At 42.6% G+C, this 18,471-nt stretch overlaps 1 protein-coding gene across 1 annotated transcript in view; it reads left to right on the forward strand.

Moving 5' to 3' along the window:
* The window catches only part of HMGCLL1 (3-hydroxy-3-methylglutaryl-CoA lyase like 1), a 203,940-nt gene that overhangs the window by 20,589 nt on the left and 164,880 nt on the right, over positions 1 to 18,471 (forward strand). The window contains exons 3-4 of the mRNA XM_069768019.1: positions 5,657 to 5,734; positions 15,361 to 15,468. Coding sequence (XP_069624120.1) covers positions 5,657 to 5,734; positions 15,361 to 15,468 — 186 coding nt within the window. The remainder of the gene's footprint in view (positions 1 to 5,656; positions 5,735 to 15,360; positions 15,469 to 18,471) is intronic.

An 18,471-nucleotide genomic window follows, 5' to 3' on the forward strand; every position in this document is an offset into this window, starting at 1 on the left:
AAATCGGTTAGAGGTTTAACCACACTGGAGAAGTTGGCAATGAAACGACGATAAAAATTAGCAAAGCCCAAGAATTTCTGAAGGCTCTTCACAGATGTGGGCTGAATCCAATCATGAATGGCCTGAAACTTAACCGGATCCATTTCTATAGATGCGGGAGAAAAAATGAAACCCAAAAAAGAAACCTTCTGCACTCCAAAGAGGCACTTTGACCCCTTCACAAATAAAGCATTATTACGGAGGATCTGAAATACCATCCTGACCTGTTTCACATGAGACTCCCAATCATTGGAAAAAATCAAAATATTATCCAAATATAAAACCATGAATTTATCAAGATAACTCCGAAAGATATCATGCATGAAGGGTTGGAACACAGATGGGGCATTAGAGAGTCCGAATGGCATCACAAGGTATTCAAAATGGCCTTCGGGCGTATTAAATGCAGTTTTCCATTCGTCACCCTGCTTGATACGAATAAGATTATATGCCCCCTCGAAAGTCAATCTTAGTAAACCAGCTAGACCCCTTAATCCTAGCAAACAAATCAGTAAGCAAAGGCAAGGGGTATTGAAATTTAACCGTGATCTTATTCAAGAGGCGATAATCAATACAGGGTCTCAAGGAGCCATCCTTCTTGGCAACAAAAAAGAACCCCGCTCCCAACGGTGAAGAAGATGGCCGAATATGCCCTTTCTCCAAAGACTCCTTAATATAGCTCTGCATGGCGGTATGTTCAGGCACAGACAGGTTGAAAAGTCGGCCCTTAAGGAACTTACAACCTGGAATCAAGTCAATAGCACAATCACAGTCCCTATGCGGTGGAAGGGAACTGGATTTGGGCTCATCGAATACATCCTGGAAGTCAGACAAAAACTCAGGAACTTCAGAAGAGGGGGAAGAGGAAATTGACATCAAAGGAACGTGATCATGAACCCCCTGACAACCCCAACTAGTCACAGACATGGATTTCCAATCTAACACCAGATTATGTAGCTGCAACCATGGAAAACCCAGCACAATATCATCATGCAAATTATGCAACACCAGAAAACGACAATCTTCCTGATGGGCTGGCACCATGCGCATGGTCAGCTGTGTCCAAAACTGAGGTTTATTTTTAGCCAACGGTGTAGCATTAATGCCCCTCAAAGGAATAGGGTTCTGCAAAGGCTGCAAGGGAAAAACACAACGTCTGGCAAATTCTAAGTCCATTAAGTTCAGAGCGGCGCCTGAATCCACAAATGCCATGACAGAAAATGATGATAATGAGCAGATCAAGGTCAAAGATAACAGAAATTTAGGTTGTATAGTACTGATGGTAACAGAACTAGCGATTCTCTTAGTACTCTTAGGGCAATCAGAAATAACATAAGCAGAATCACCGCAGTAAAAACACAACCTATTCTGACGCCTGAATGTTTGACGTTCAGCTCTAGACAAAATCCTATCACACTGCATAGGCTCAGGGCTCCGCTCAGAGGACAACGCCACAGTGTGCACAACCCTGCACTCGCGCAAGCGCCGATCAATCTGAATGGCCAGAGACATAGAATCACTCAGACCAGCAGGCGTGAGGAACCCCACCATAACATCTTTAACGGATTCAGAAAGACCCTTTCTGAAAATTGCCGCCAAGGCATCCTCATTCCATTTAGTCAGTACAGACCATTTTCTAAATTTCTGGCAATACAATTCTGCCGCTTCTTGACCTTGACACAGGGCTAACAAGATTTTCTCAGCCTGATCCACAGAAGTAGGCTCATCATACAACAACCCCAATGCCTGAAAGAACGAATCAACATTAAGCAAAGCAGGATTGCCAGATTCCAGGGAAAATGCCCAATCCTGTGGGTCACCACGCAGCAGAGATATGATGATTTTAACTGCTGAATAGGATCACCAGGAGACCGGGGTCTTAATGCAAAAAAACAGTTTACAGTTATTTTTGAAACTCAAAAATTTGGATCTGTCACCAAAGAATAAATCAGGAGTGGGAATCTTAGGTTCTAAGGCACGAGTCTGAACAATGAAATCTGAAATTCCCTGTACCCTAGCAGCAAGCTGATCCACCCGAGAAACTAACTCCTGAACATTCATGTTAATACTAGACTCCGTAGCCACCCAGAGGTAAAGAGGGAGGAACAGACCAAACAGGCTAAGGAAAAAAAAATGGCTCAAAAGCGTTCCTCCCTTCTTCTGAGATGCAATTAACTCATTGTTGGCCAGTTGTACTGTTATGATCTAGTGGCCTATGAGCAGCATGAGACGGACTCTGGAGAAGGTGGTCCCTGTACTGACCACAAACCCTGAACCTAGCAGCGCAACTAGAAGTAGCCGTGGGGGTACCTAACACTCCCTAGACCCCTCGGCACAGCCTAAGATCTAACTACCCCTAAAGACAGAAACAGGAAACCTATCTTGCCTCAGAGAAAATCCCCAAAGGATAGATAGCCCCCCACAAATATTGACTGTGAGAGGAGAGGGAAATAACATACGCAGATATGAAATCAGATTTTAGCATAGGAGGCCATACTAGCTATAAAGAAAGAATAGAACAGAGTACTATGCGGTCAGTATAAAAACACTAGAAAATATCCACCTCAGAAAATACTGATCACCACATCTGACTAATGACATGGGGGGTATATCTGCATCTCCAAAGAAATAGCTAGGCTGCAAAAAATCCTTCACAGACTAAGCTGGACAAGACAAAAACATGAAAAAGCACAGAACTATAAGGTCCACAGCAGGTGGACAGCAAAAACAAAGCCAGGACTTATCTTTGTAGAAAAGCACAGCAAACTGGAGAGACCAGCAGGGAAGTGAATCCTTCAAGAACAATGGGCAACTGGCACTGACTAAAGGATCCTGCAAAGCTATATACCCCAGTCAGTTTGGCAATTAGTAGATACACCTGTCCACTCCTGCAGTCCAGGCACAAATGCATTACCCTCTACAACCACCGGAGGAAGCCCAAAAGCTGAATTCACAACATCCCCCCCCCTGTATGCATGGCTGATGGCTCATAATTCCCCCCTGTATGCATGGCTGATGGCTCATAATTCCCCCCCTGTATGCATGGCTGATGGCTCATAATCCCCCCTCCCTCCCTATGCATGGCTCATCTCTCCACCCCCTCCCCCGCTCCTTCTCCCGGGCCATCTTGCATGGCGCGGGCAGCTTACCATCCTCCCCCCGTCCCCCATCCCCGTCCCTCGTCCCTCATACTCACCTGTCAGCTGTCCCACACGCCGTGCCGACATCCCTCCGGCTCTGTCCCGCCGCAGCGCCTTCTTCCTGAGTGAGCGTTCATGTGGTACCACTAATTAAAGTCATCAATATGCGCATATTCATTACCTTAATTAGCGGTACCACGTGACCGCTCACTCAGGACGCGCTACAGATGCTGAGACCAGGCATCGCTGGAGGCTGGAGCAGGTGAGTATTGTCTTCAAGGAGGGTGGGTGGGGGGTGGGGGGCGGATCTTCGTCGGTCGCGTTTTTGACCCGGGTCTTTAAAAAAAAAAAAAACACCTTGCTCAGGTGCCGCCCCCCGCAATGTCGCCGCCCCAGGCACGTGCCCTCGCGTTCCTAGTGGCAAATACGGCCCTGCCTGTAGACCAGATAGCATGTATCACCTGTCATGTTATTTGTAAAGAGTGAAAATTTGCTGTTGCTGTTGTATAAGCATTTATTAATCATAAAAATTGCAGCCTCATTTTTTTTTGGGGGGGTGGTATATAGTTTAACATACAGTTAGGGCCAGAAATATTTGGACAGTGACACAAGTTTTGTTATTTTAGCTGTTTACAAAAACATGTTCAGAAATACAATTATATATATAATATGGGCTGAAAGTGCACACTCCCAGCTGCAATATGATAGTTTCCACATCCAAATCGGAGAAAGGGTTTAGGAATCATAGCTCTGTAATGCATAGCGTCCTCTTTTTCAAGGGACCAAAAGTAATTGGACAATGGACTCTAAGGGCTGCAATTAACTCTGAAGGCGTCTCCCTCGTTAACCTGTAATCAATGAAGTAGTTAAAAGGTCAGGGGTGGATTCCAGGTGTGTGGTTTTGCATTTGAAAGCTGTTGCTGTGAGCAGACAACATGCGGTCAAAGGAACTCTCAATTGAGGTGAAGCAGAACATCCTGAGGCTGAAAAAAAAGAAAAAATCCATCAGAGAGATAGCAGACATGCTTGGAGTAGCAAAATCAACAGTTGGGTACATTCTGAGAAAAAAGGAATTGACTGGTGAGCTTGGGAACTCAAAAAGGCCTGGGCGTCCACGGATGACAACAGTGGTGGATGATCGCCGCATACTTAATTTGGTGAAGAAGAACCCGTTCACAACATCAACTGAAGTCCAGAACACTCTCAGTGAAGTAGGTGTATCTGTCTCTAAGTCAACAGTAAAGAGAAGACTCCATGACCGTAAATACAAAGGGTTCACATCTAGATGCAAACCATTCATCAATACCAAAAATAGACAGGCCAGAGTTAAATTTGCAGAAAAACACCTCAAGAAGCCAGCTCAGTTCTGGAAAAGTATTCTATGGACAGATGAGACAAAGATCAACCTGTACCAGAATGATGGGAAGAAAAAAGTTTGGAGAAGAAAGGGAACGGCACATGATCCAAGGCACACCACATCCTCTGTAAAACATGGTGGAGGCAACGTGATGGCATGGGCATGCATGGCTTTCAATGGCACTGGGTCACTTGTGTTTATTGATGACATAAGAGCAGACAAGAGTAGCCGGATGAATTCTGAAGTGTACCGGGATATACTTTCAGCCCAGATTCAGCCAAATGCTGCAAAGTTGATTGGACGGCGCTTCATAGTACAGATGGACAATGACCCCAAGCATACAGCCAAAGCTACCCAGGAGTTCATGAGTGCCAAAAAGTGGAACATTCTGCAATGGCCAAGTCAATCTCCAGATCTAAACCCAATTGAGCATGCATTTCACTTGCTGATATCCAGACTTAAGACGGAAAGACCCACAAACAAGCAAGACCTGAAGGCTGCTGCTGTAAAGGCCTGGCAAAGCATTAAGAAGGAGGAAACCCAGTGTTTGGTGATGTCCATGGGTTCCAGACTTAAGGCAGTGATTGCCTCCAAAGGATTTGCAACAAAATATTGAAAATAAAAATATTTTGTTTGGGTTATGTTTATTTGTCCAATTACTTTTGACCTCCTAAAATGTGGAGTGTTTGTAAAGAAATGTGTACAATATCTACATTTTCTATCAGATATTTTTGTTCAACCCTTCAAATTAAACGTTACAATCTGCACTTGAATTCTGTTGTAGAGGTTTCATTTCAAATCCAATGGGGTGACATGCAGAGCCCAACTCGCGAAAATTGTGTCACTGTCCAAATATTTCTGGCCCTAACTGTAGATTCAAAATGAATGATTACCTTCCTGTCGTATCTCAAACACCTCTTAACTTTTCTTAATTAATATAACTAGTGACTATTATAATATCTTAACTAGCATATAGCTGGGAGATTAACTTGGCATTTACTTTTGATGGTGGAAATTGAGGGATACTAGTATCAAGGTGACTGTAAATGATGCAAAGACAAATATTTGGCTATACTTCGTTATTGAATTTAATACATGTTGTATTGTATTATTTCTTTAGGAGCCATGTGCAAGTGGTTTTCCAAAATATGTCAAAATAGTTGAAGTTGGGCCAAGAGATGGTTTACAAAATGAAAAGGTAACATATGGAGTTATATAAAGTTCTTATAGAAATCATTATCACATTAAAATAATACAATCAATATTCATCTAATCAAGTCAATATTTAGTAACTAAACATTTACCAGCAGCTAAGAAACTGAGAAGTTAGTTCTTTGCACTTGGTCGGTGATATTTTGCTTATTGTCATTTGCAACCTGTTCTTTAACTTGATAAAAAGTGACAAAGAATGGTGTGCTATTGATTTTCTCATTGATTATTCATTGTGAGTACTAATTAAGTCTTCTTATATAGCTGGCCATAGATATAAAGATTCTTCTAGGAGAGTATGTTAAAGCTCCAATGGAAAACATATAGGCCGGCCTCACACTAGCGAGTTTTACGGACGTATGAGAGGTGCAGAAAATACGGATTGCATACGGTACAATGATTCTCTATGGCCCAGCTCCTATCTGCCGTATTTTACTGATCCATATTATACGGTCTTCTACAGCCGTAAAAAATCGCAGCATGCTGCATTTGTCAGCGTATTGCGCAAAAAATACGCCAATCAAAGTCTATGGGGGCGAGAAAAATAAGGATTACGCACGGACCAACTTCATAATATTTTCCCAGGCTCGAGTTCATATGAGGACATCCAGCAGAGGGCACATCACCGCAACTCGAGGTAACTACAGGTCATTGACCTACATTCCATTGTCTCCTGTCAGTGTGTCACTGGAGGTCCTATAGAGCATCACCCGTGATGTCACTGTTCTATAGGAGAGATCGTCGTGGGACACTCGTTATTAATTGGACTGCATCAGACAGGTAGTATACGGTTTATTATTTTACGTTTTTTGCAGGCGCTGAAGTATGGTAAGTATGGTGAAATTAAGAATAATAAAATACTTTTTTCTGGCTGTGTCTTTATTTTGTTTTTAACTCTTTCACTACTCTAGAATTAATAATGGATAGGCATCTTATTGACGCCTCTCCATTATTAACCCGGCTTAATGTCACCTTACAATAGCAAGGTGACATTAACCCCTTATTACCACTTATCCCACCACTACTTTGGAGTGGGAAGAGAGGGGCTAAGTGCCGGAATTGGCACGTCTTACAGATGCGCTATTTCTGGGGCGGCTGCGGCCTGGTATTTTTAGCCGGGGGGGCCAATATCTTTGGCCCCTCTCTAGGCTATGAATATCAGCACGCAGTTGTCTGCGTAGCCTCTCTGGCTATAAAATATCGGGGGACCCCACGTAATTTTTTTTGGGGGTCCCCCTTTTTTAATAGGCAGTAAAGGCTACGCAGACAGTTGCGGGCTGATATTCATAGCCTGGGAGGGGCCATGGGTATTACCCCCCTTCCCAGGCTACAAATATTAGCTCCCAGCCATCGGCTTTCCCCCTCTTGTGCAAAAAATTGCGTGGGAGCCCACGCCATTTTTTTCCTTTTTTTTTTTAATGCTCATTAAGAAACATCGGCCTTTCTATTATATATCTATGGATATATCAATCTATAGATATATTTATAGATAGATAGATCTATAGATACATAGATATATCTATCCATATATCTGGCTGCTTTCACACATCAGGTTTTTGCCGTCAGGCAAAATCCGGCAAGTTTTGAAAAAAATGGATCCGTTTTTTTTCCGCCGGATCCTTTTTTTTCTCATAGAGTTGTATTAGTGCTGGATTGTACCTGATCGGATCCGGATTGTACCCGAAAACGGATCCGGTGAAAAAAAAGATCTGTTTTTTTCAAAACTCGCCGGATTGTGCCTGACGGCAAAAACCTGATGTGCAAAAGTAGCCTATCTATCTATCTATCTATCTATCTATCTATCTATCTATCTATCTATCTATCTATCTATCTATCTATCTATCTAATATCTATCTATCCCATATCTATCTATCCCATATCTATCTATCTATCTATCTATCTATCTATCTATCTATCTATCTATCTATCTATCTATCTATCTATCTATCTATCTATCCCATATCTATCTATCCCATATCTATCTATCCCATATCTATCTATCTATCTATCTATCTATCTATCTATCTATCTATCTATCTATCTATCTATCTATCTATCTATCCCATATCTATCTATCCCATATCTATCTATCCCATATCTATCTATCTATCTATCTATCTATCTATCTATCTATCTATCTATCTATCTATCTATGTGTGTAATTGAGTGTGGGTTGGATGAATGTAAAAGAGGAGGTTGGACGAGACATTACATCACAAATCTTTTTTTTTTGTTCAATAATACATCTTTATCTGGCTTTCAAAAATGCATACAAAACTGCATAAAAAAAGCGTCAAAACCGCGCAAAAAATGCATAAAAAACGCACCTGCGTTATCTGCCAAGACCTGCGGATTTAGTGCAGAAAAATCCGCGGCAAATCTGCAACGTGTGCACATGCCCTTAAGGGTATGTGCACAAGATGCGGAAAATGCTGCGGATCCGCAGCGTTTCCGCAGCTGCGGGTCCGCAGCAGTTTCCCATGAGTTAACATTACAATGTAAACCTATGGGAAACAAAAAACGCTGTACATGTGCTGCAGAAAAAAATGCACGAAAACGCAGCGGTTTACATTCTGCAGCAAGTCACTTCTTTCTGCGGATTCCACAGCGGTTTTACAGCTGCTCCTATGGAAAACCGCAGTTTTAAAACCACAGTGAAAACGGCAGAAAAACTGCTGTAAATCCGCGATAAATCTGCAGCAAAAACGCAGCGTTTTTGCCCTGCAGATTTATCAAGTCTGCTGCAGAAAAAACCGCAGTGGACCAGAATACATGTGCACATACCCTAAGGATCCAGCTTCTAGTAAATGGTATATAAAAACATTACATTTTATTCAATCCAGTAAAAAAGTGAACAAATATTTTGCAAAAAGTTGACGCGAATACTCTCCATAAAAAGCCAATGCATTTCGAAAGCTGTAGCATTCTTCATCTTATTACAAGGCCTTTACCCAAAATGCCATGCAGTGGCAGATTCTCCACTGACTTTATTAATTTTGGAAGGGGTGAGCTGGATCATTTTGATTATTTGAGCTGCTACTATATACCTTTTAAAATAGTGGTGTTCCATTATTTATCAAATAGCCCTTAAAGGGGTTTTCTCACAACCAAAGTACATTTTAATCAATAGATTTTGGAACAATAATAAGTTTTACAATTGGATGTGTTTAAAAAATGCTCCTGTGCTGAGATAGTCTTATAAATGTGCTCCTGCTGTGTACTGTGTAATGTGTAACAATGCTATTCATTTGAGAGACATCTGCGATATCACATGAACCATTTCTATTTAAAGTCTGGCTGGTGAATTTCAGTCCTCATAAACCACATGAGAGGAAAGCATAAATACAGACTTTGTCCTGGCACAAAGTGAAACATAAAGTAACAAGTCCATACAATATACAAAAAAGATTGCACTCTATCATGCTAAAGCATATGAAATATATGAAATATGAATAGCAATACTGCTTTTCAATATTAGGAACACAAATTTGAGACGCTTAGCATAAAATTTGGCCAAATTATATCTGCCTATCAACCATCGTCAAGGTGGTCTCAAAAACTGATGGGTACCTACGTGTGTGAACATCTCTCTTAAGCTGATGTCTGAATTCCTGGGTGAATGTGGACTGTTGTGAATTCTGTGGCTGAGTTCACTTCTGTGGTCACAAGTGGTATTGCAGTCTCTGGGCTTCCTCCCTCAGGTGTTTTGGTGAGCTCGTTGGCTGCCTTGCTATTTAGCTCCACCTGAGTCTGTCTTCCTTGCTCCTTGTCAATGTTCCAGTGTTGGATCTGAGCTACTGCATCTTTCCTTGGGCCTGCTGCTCTGCTAGATAAGTGCTTCTAGTTTGTTTTCTGTTTTTTCTGTCCAGCTTGCTATTAACTTTTGCTGGAAGCTCTGAGAAGCAAAGGGGTGCACCGCCGTGCTGTTAGTTCGGCACGGTGGGTCTTTTTGCCCCTTTGCGTGGTTTTCGTTTTAGGGTTTTTTGTAGACTGCATAGTTCTCTTTGCTATCCTCGCTCTGTCTAGAATATCGGGCCTCACTTTGCTGAATCTATTTCATTCCTACGTTTGTCTTTTCATCTTGCTAACAGTCATTATATGTGGGGGGCTGCCTATTCCTTTGGGGTATTTCTCTGAGGTAAGTCAGGCTTGTATTTCTATCTTCAGGCTAGTCAGCTCCTCAGGCAGTGCCGAGTTGCATAGGTAGTGATAGGCGCAATCCACTGCTGCTTATAGTTGTGTGAGGATAGATCAGGTACTGCAGTCTACAGAGATTCCACGTCTCAGAGCTCGTCCTATTGTTTTGGGTTATTGCCAGATCTCTGTATGTGCGCTGATTACTGCACGCTGTGTTGCCTGATTGCCAGCCATAACAGTACAAGGAGCCACACCAATGATTCCCAATAGAGGGAAAAAAGAAATCCTGACATCATTTTTTTTTCTTAGCTCTGTCTTCAGTCTTTTTTTTCCCCTAGACATTAGAGTGCTTCAGGACACAGCTGTGGACATGGATATTCAGGCTCTGTGCTCCTCAATGGATAATCTCGTTGTAAATGTACAAAAGATTCAAGATACTATTGATCAGAAATCGATGCTAGAACCAAGAATTCCGATTCCTGATTTGTTTTTTGGTGACAGAACTAAGTTCCTGAGCTTCAGAAATAATTGTAAGCTATTTTTGGCCTTGAAACCTCATTCTTCTGGTAATCCTATTCAACAGGTTTTGATTATTATTTCTTTTTTGCGCGGCGACCCACAGGACTGGGCGTTTTCTCTTGCACCAGGAGATTCTGCATTGAGTAATGTTGATGCATTTTTCCAGGCGCTGGGATTGCTTTACGATGAGCCTAATTCAGTGGATCAGGCTGAGAAAAATCTGCTGGCTTTATGCCAGGGTCAGGATGATGTAGAAGTATATTGTCAGAAATTTAGGAAGTGGTCAGTACTCACTCTGTGGAATGAATCTGCACTAGCGGCTTTGTTCAGAAAGGGTCTCTCTGAAGCTCTTAAGGATGTTATGGTGGGATTTCCTATGCCTGCTGGTTTGAATGAGTCTATGTCCTTGGCCATTCAGATCGGTCGTCGCTTGCGCGAGCGTAAATCTGTGCACCATCTGGCGGTATTGTCTGAGAGTAAACCTGAGCCTATGCAGTGCGACAGGACTATGACTAAAGTAGAACGGCAAGAACACAGACGTCTGAACAGACTGTGTTTCTATTGTGGTGATTCTACTCATGCTATTTCTAATTGTCCTAAACGCACTAGGCGGTTCGATAGCTCTGCCGTTATTGGTACTGTACAGTCCAAATTCCTTTTGTCCATTACCTTAATGTGCTCTTTGTCATCGTATTCTGTCATGGCGTTTGTGGATTCAGGCGCTGCCCTGAATCTGATGGATTTGGATTATGCTAAACGTTGTGGATTTTTCTTGGAGCCTTTGCGGTGTCCTATTCCGTTGAGAGGAATTGATGCTACACCTTTGGCCAAGAATAAGCCTCAGTACTGGGCCCAGCTGACCATGTGCATGGCTCCTGCACATCAGGAAGTTATTCGCTTTCTGGTACTGCATAATTTGCATGATGTGGTCGTGTTGGGGTTGCCATGGCTACAAACCCATAATCCAGTATTGGATTGGAACTCTATGTCGGTAACCAGCTGGGGTTGTCAGGGAGTACATGGTGATGTTCCATTTTTGTCTATTTCGTCATCCATTCCTTCTGACATCCCAGAGTTCTTGTCGGACATTCAGGATGTATTTGAAGAGTCCAAGTCTGATGCCCTACCTCCGCATAGGAATTGTGATTGTGCTATCGATTTGATTCCTGGTAGTAAATTCCCTAAGGGTCGTTTATTTAATTTGTCCATACCTGAACACACCGCTATGCGCAGTTATGTGAAGGAGTCCCTGGAGAAGGGACATATTCGCCCATCGTCGTCACCATTGGGAGCAGGGTTCTTTTTTGTAGCCAAGAAGGATGGTTCGCTAAGACCGTGTATTGATTACCGCCTTCTTAATAAGATCACTGTTAAGTTTCAGTATCCCTTGCCATTGATTTCTGACTTGTTTGCTCGGATTAAGGGGGCTAGTTGGTTTACTAAGATTGATCTTCGTGGTGCGTATAATCTGGTGAGAATCAGGCAGGGAGATGAATGGAAAACGGCATTTAATACGCCCGAGGGTCATTTTGAGTATCTGGTGATGCCGTTCGGACTTGCCAATGCTCCATCTGTTTTTCAGTCTTTTATGCATGACATTTTCCGTGAGTATCTGGATAAATTCTTGATTGTTTACTTGGATGACATTTTGATCTTCTCAGATGATTGGGAGTCTCATGTGAAGCAAGTCAGAATGGTTTTCCAGGTACTGCGTGCTAATTCCTTGTTCGTGAAGGGATCAAAGTGTCTCTTCGGTGTGCAGAAAGTTTCATTTTTGGGGTTCATCTTTTCCCCTTCTACTATCGAGATGGATCCGGTTAAGGTTCAGGCCATCCAGGATTGGACTCAGCCGACATCTCTAAAAAGTCTGCAGAAATTCCTGGGCTTTGCTAATTTTTATCGTCGCTTCATCTGTAATTTTTCTAGCATTGCCAGACCATTGACCGATTTGACCAAGAAGGGTGCGGATTTGGTTAATTGGTCTTCTGCTGCCGTGGAAGCGTTTCAGGAGTTGAAGCGTCGTTTTTGCTGTGCCCCTGTGTTGTGTCAACCTGATGTTTCTCTTCCGTTCCAGGTCGAGGTTGATGCTTCTGAGATTGGTGCAGGGGCGGTTTTGTCACAGAGAGGTTCTGGTTGCTCAGTGTTCAAACCATGTGCTTTCTTTTCCAGGAAATTTTCTGCTGCTGAGCGTAATTATGATGTGGGCAACCGAGAGTTGCTGGCCATGAAGTGGGCATTCGAGGAGTGGCGTCATTGGCTTGAGGGTGCTAAGCATCGCGTGGTGGTTTTGACTGATCATAAGAACCTTACTTATCTTGAGTCTGCCAAGCGCTTGAATCCTAGACAGGCCCGTTGGTCGTTATTTTTTGCTCGTTTTGATTTTGTGATTTCATACCTTCCGGGCTCTAAAAATGTGAAGGCGGATGCTCTGTCTAGGAGTTTTGTGCCCGACTCTCCGGGGTTATCTGAGCCGGCGAGTATCCTCAAGGAAGGAGTCATTGTGTCTGCCATCTCCCCTGATTTGCGGAGAGTGTTGCAGAAATTTCAGGCTAATAAACCTGATCGTTGTCTGGCCGAGAAACTGTTCGTCCCTGATAGGTGGACTAGTAAAGTTATCTCTGAACTTCATTGTTCGGTGCTGGCCGGTCATCCAGGAATCTTTGGTACCAGGGAGTTGGTTGCTAGATCCTTCTGGTGGCCATCTCTGTCACGGGATGTGCGTGCTTTTGTGCAGTCCTGTGGAATTTGTGCTAGGGCTAAGCCCTGCTGTTCACGTGCCAGTGGGTTGCTTTTGCCCTTGCCGGTCCCGAAGAGGCCTTGGACACATATTTCGATGGATTTCATTTCTGACCTTCCTGTTTCTCAAAAAATGTCGGTCATTTGGGTGGTCTGTGATCGCTTTTCTAAAATGGTCCATCTGGTGCCCTTGGTTAAATTGCCTTCCTCCTCTGATTTGGTGCCTTTGTTCTTCCAGCATGTGGTTCGTTTACATGGCATTCCTGAGAATATTGTTTCTGACAGAGGTTCCCAGTTTGTCTCGAGGTTCTGGCGAGCCTTTTGTGGTAGGATGGGCATTGACCTATCTTTCTCCTCGGCCTTCCATCCTCAGACTAATGGCCAGACCGAACGAACCAATCAGACCTTGGAAACATATCTGAGATGTTTTGTTTCCGCTGACCAGGATGATTGGGTGTCATTTTTGCCGTTGGCTGAGTTCGCCCTTAATAATCGGGCCAGCTCGGCTACCTTGGTCTCTCCATTTTTCTGCAATTCTGGGTTCCATCCTCGTTTCTCTTCAGGACAGGTTGAGTCTTCGGACTGTCCTGGTGTGGATTCTGTGGTGGACAGGATGCAGCAGATCTGGACTCAGGTAGTGGACAATTTGACCTTGTCCCAGGAGAAGGCTCAGCTTTTCGCTAATCGCAGACGCCGTGTGGGACCCCGACTTCGTGTTGGGGATCTGGTTTGGTTATCTTCTCGTCATATTCCTATGAAGGTTTCCTCTCCTAAATTTAAACCTCGTTTTATTGGTCCGTATAGGATTTCTGAGATTCTCAATCCGGTGTCTTTTCGTTTGACCCTCCCAGACTCCTTTTCCATACATAATGTATTCCATAGGTCGTTGTTGAGGAGATACGTGGCACCTATGGTTCCATCTGTGGAGCCTCCTGCCCCTGTTTTGGTGGAGGGGGAATTGGAGTATATTGTGGAGAAGATTTTGGATTCTCGTGTCTCTAGACGGAAACTCCAGTATCTGGTCAAATGGAAGGGTTATGCTCAGGAAGATAATTCCTGGGTTTTTGCCTCTGATGTCCATGCCCCAGATCTTGTTCGTGCCTTTCATGTGGCTCATCCTGGTCGGCCTGGGGGTTCTGGTGAGGGTTCGGTGACCCCTCCTCAAGGGGGGGGTACTGTTGTGAATTCTGTGGCTGAGTTCACTTCTGTGGTCACAAGTGGTATTGCAGTCTCTGGGCTTCCTCCCTCAGGTGTTTTGGTGAGCTCGTTGGCTGCCTTGCTATTTAGCTCCACCTGAGTCTGTCTTCCTTGCTCCTTGTCAATGTTCCAGTGTTGGATCTGAGCTACTGCATCTTTCCTTGGGCCTGCTGCTCTGCTAGATAAGTGCTTCTAGTTTGTTTTCTGTTTTTTCTGTCCAGCTTGCTATTAACTTTTGCTGGAAGCTCTGAGAAGCAAAGGGGTGCACCGCCGTGCTGTTAGTTCGGCACGGTGGGTCTTTTTGCCCCTTTGCGTGGTTTTCGTTTTAGGGTTTTTTGTAGACTGCATAGTTCTCTTTGCTATCCTCGCTCTGTCTAGAATATCGGGCCTCACTTTGCTGAATCTATTTCATTCCTACGTTTGTCTTTTCATCTTGCTAACAGTCATTATATGTGGGGGGCTGCCTATTCCTTTGGGGTATTTCTCTGAGGTAAGTCAGGCTTGTATTTCTATCTTCAGGCTAGTCAGCTCCTCAGGCAGTGCCGAGTTGCATAGGTAGTGATAGGCGCAATCCACTGCTGCTTATAGTTGTGTGAGGATAGATCAGGTACTGCAGTCTACAGAGATTCCACGTCTCAGAGCTCGTCCTATTGTTTTTCGTTATTGCCAGATCTCTGTATGTGCGCTGATTACTGCACGCTGTGTTGCCTGATTGCCAGCCATAACAGTGGACACCTTTGTCAGCAATGCCTGCATTTATGGGTAGGTAGGAACCTTCTGTAATTAAAATCACCACATATTGAAGGGTGGAGTACTCGGTCAGTAAGTTAACATACAAATGACAAAAAACTGACTGGCACATCAGTTAACTTTACAATGCACAAAGCTAATTTTCTCCTGCTACATTTGTAGTTTTAGATGGAGAAGTACAGACGGCTAAATGAAAATATATCATAATTACAGGAAGATTATTATCTGTAAGAATAATGCAAATTCTAATATTGATATTTATTATTTCCTTTTCAGACTTTTGTACCAACTGACGTTAAAATTGAGTTAATCAACCGCCTCTCAGAAGCAGGTCTACCGGTCATAGAAGTTACCAGTTTTGTCTCTTCCAAATGGGTTCCGCAGGTGAGATATTTATTGTCCACCTTGGGGACACTTTTTTTTTCTTACTTGAATGTATTTATTTCTGGCTACAAATCATTTTTTTATAATTGGGTTTCAATAAAACATTTACACCATTTGCATTCAATAGTTTCTGTGCTGCAATATCTATTGCATGCTGCATAATGAGTTAACTGAAAATCTGTCAGTAAACTTGTTATAATGTCCAGGGGGAGAGCTGGAACATTTTTTTATCTATCTTTTCTTTTGTTCCATTAAGTCAATTTATGACAACACACCACATCAAATTTGAATGTGCAGGGAAACAAAGCACCCGTAAAAACCAAATGGTGTAAAATTTGTAATGAAGCCAAAATGCAAAAATGGTTGGTCACCTATCTACCACCCCATGAGTAAAGCCTAAATGCTGTCGGGAGGAATAAAGTTAATTTCCTCCCAGCAGCGGACATCTAAGTGCTGATGCTGTGCAGGTTAAGAACACTATTAAGCTGCAGATTAAAACTATATCAGGCCGGTTCCTTTTAAAGAAATGACTATTCATCTCAATGTCATTTTTAAAAATGTCTCATCTAAAATATTTACTGTTTAACATTTACTGAATTATCACTGTCAACTTTCATTTCCTTTACAGTTATTTATATTTTTTTTAATATCTACAGAACTTGTCTACAAAATAAGCCTTTCTGCAAATTAGAAATATGGTAGCATATACATTTCATCAAAGAGAAGAATATATTCTAAGAGATGGAAACCTGAATCTGGCAATGTGAAAGGTTTAACAGAAGAGACAATAAGCTTTTGAATTGATTTCAAATTATAGTTCTTGGTATATTGAACACCTAGCTAGAGGGGGAGTGAGAGGTTAACCTTGAGGTCAGGGAAAAGATATCATCCAACTCAGATAACACATTGCATTGTCAATGACAAACGTGCCCTTGGGTTTGGGTGATAATAAAACCAGCACACTTGCTATTTAGAGAATTGGGCTTTTATGCGACATCTTACACACTGTAGTGAATATCGGTTTATGAAATTAACTTATAAATGAAACACATGTATAGAGTGTGGTTTACATTAGTGTCTCATCCTTGTCTTCTCCTAAGAAATTTTCTTCACATCAGAATAGGGATGAGCAAACCCAAATGGGAAAGTTTATGGTCCATACCGGACACCTAGTGTCCATTACTGAACCCCAAACACAGACGTTTTACTGTACGTCCGGTTTCCTGTTCAGGTTGCAGCGCAGTCAATCAACATGCTTTTAGACTGTGGGCACTTGAGAAGCCATCACAGCCATGCTGAGTATTGGCATGACTGTGAGTGGCAGGCACTGCACGTGACTATTATCTGTGGTAGTACTGTGCTAGTACTGTGCTAAAAGCCACTGAATGTATCCTGCCAACTCATATGTGAGAGTATTGTGCTAAATGCCACTGTGTTTATTTTGCCTGTGGGAGTACTGTCCTTTAAGCCGCTGAGTGTACTCTGCACTATCCTTTCTGTCAGAGTACTGTCCTCTAAGCCGCTGTGTGTACCTGTACCCCCTGCCTATGGGAGTACCGTCCTTTAAGCTGCTGTGCATACTCTGCAAAACCATCTATGAGAGTACTGTGCTAAACACTGCTGTGTGTACTCTGCACCTGCCTGCCTGTGGGAGTACTGTTCCTTTGAGCCACTGTATGTACTGTTTCCCCCCCGCCTGTGGGAATACTGTTCCCTTAAGTCATGTTTTTTTAGTAGTCTGAGAAATAAACAATAGGCATCAGCCATCTCATTGTCATTTCTGGACCAAATAAATAATTATTTTGGACCGGTGTGTGTTTTTTAGTTGTTTTGCAAATCAATATATTGCATCAACCGTCTTGTTGTCATTTCTAGGCACAAAAAAATATTTTTTCTCAACTGGTATGTGTTTTTTAGTAATCTGGGAAATTAATAATTGGCATCAGCTGTCTAGTTGCCACTTTTAGGCCAATGAAATAATTTTTACGTACCGTAGTGACTTTTCTAGTAGTGTGGCAAATAAATAATTGGCATCAGCTGTGTCATTGCCATCAGTAAGCCAAAAATAATTATTCAGGATAGCTGTGTGTTTTTTAGTAGTCTGGAAAATAATTTGCATCAGCCATCTATTTGCCATTTCTAGGCCAAAGAAATAATTTTTAAGGACCTCTGAGTGTTTTCTAGTAGCCTGGGAAAAAATAGTTGTCATCAGCCATCTTCCTGCCATTTTTAGGACAAATAGATATTTTGTTCAAGACTGCTGTGTTTTCTAGTAGTGTGTAACAATTATAGTAGTACACTCAGAAATCTCTTGGCTTGAGACAAATAAGGCAGCTGAACCAAAGTGCAGTGTAAAGTTTATATTATGCAAAATAAAACACAGGTTCAAGGCATGAGCAAGTTTAAACACAGCAAACAAGATGATATCAGGAGAAGTGCCTTAGCAGCTCTGCTGCAGGCAGAGTCCGTGTTTATATGCACAAACGTGGATGCAGCATGTGCACAACAGTTCAAGTAAATAGCAAACAAGGTCTTTCTTAGGCTGCCATCACACTAGCAGTATTTGGTCAGTATTTTACATCAGTATTTGTAAGCCAAAACCAGGAGTGGAACAAATACGGGAAAAGTATAATAGAAACATATGCACCACTTCTGCATTTATCACCCACTCCTGGTTTTGGCTTACAAATACTGATGTAAAATACTGACCAAATACTGCTAGTGTGACGGCAGCCTTAGGAGTAGTTCATTTGCAGCTCTGCTGTGGGCAAAGTCTTATGGGTGTAGCACCCTCTGTGGTGAAGCAGATAATAAGACACAGTTCATACTAGGTTTGGCAGTCACTAGAAGAGTCCAGAAGCAGTGCAGAGCTTCGAGTCCAGAAACAGTCAAACTGGCAGTGGATACCAAACTAGATTGGCTGTAGCAGGCAGAGCATATGTGTCCTAGCAGGCAGGAGAAGATTGCAGATAAACACAGGCAAAAACAGCTTGCAGCACAGAC

This window comes from Ranitomeya imitator, chromosome 5 (genome assembly GCF_032444005.1).
Source record: "Ranitomeya imitator isolate aRanImi1 chromosome 5, aRanImi1.pri, whole genome shotgun sequence".
Lineage (NCBI taxonomy): Eukaryota > Metazoa > Chordata > Amphibia > Anura > Dendrobatidae > Ranitomeya > Ranitomeya imitator.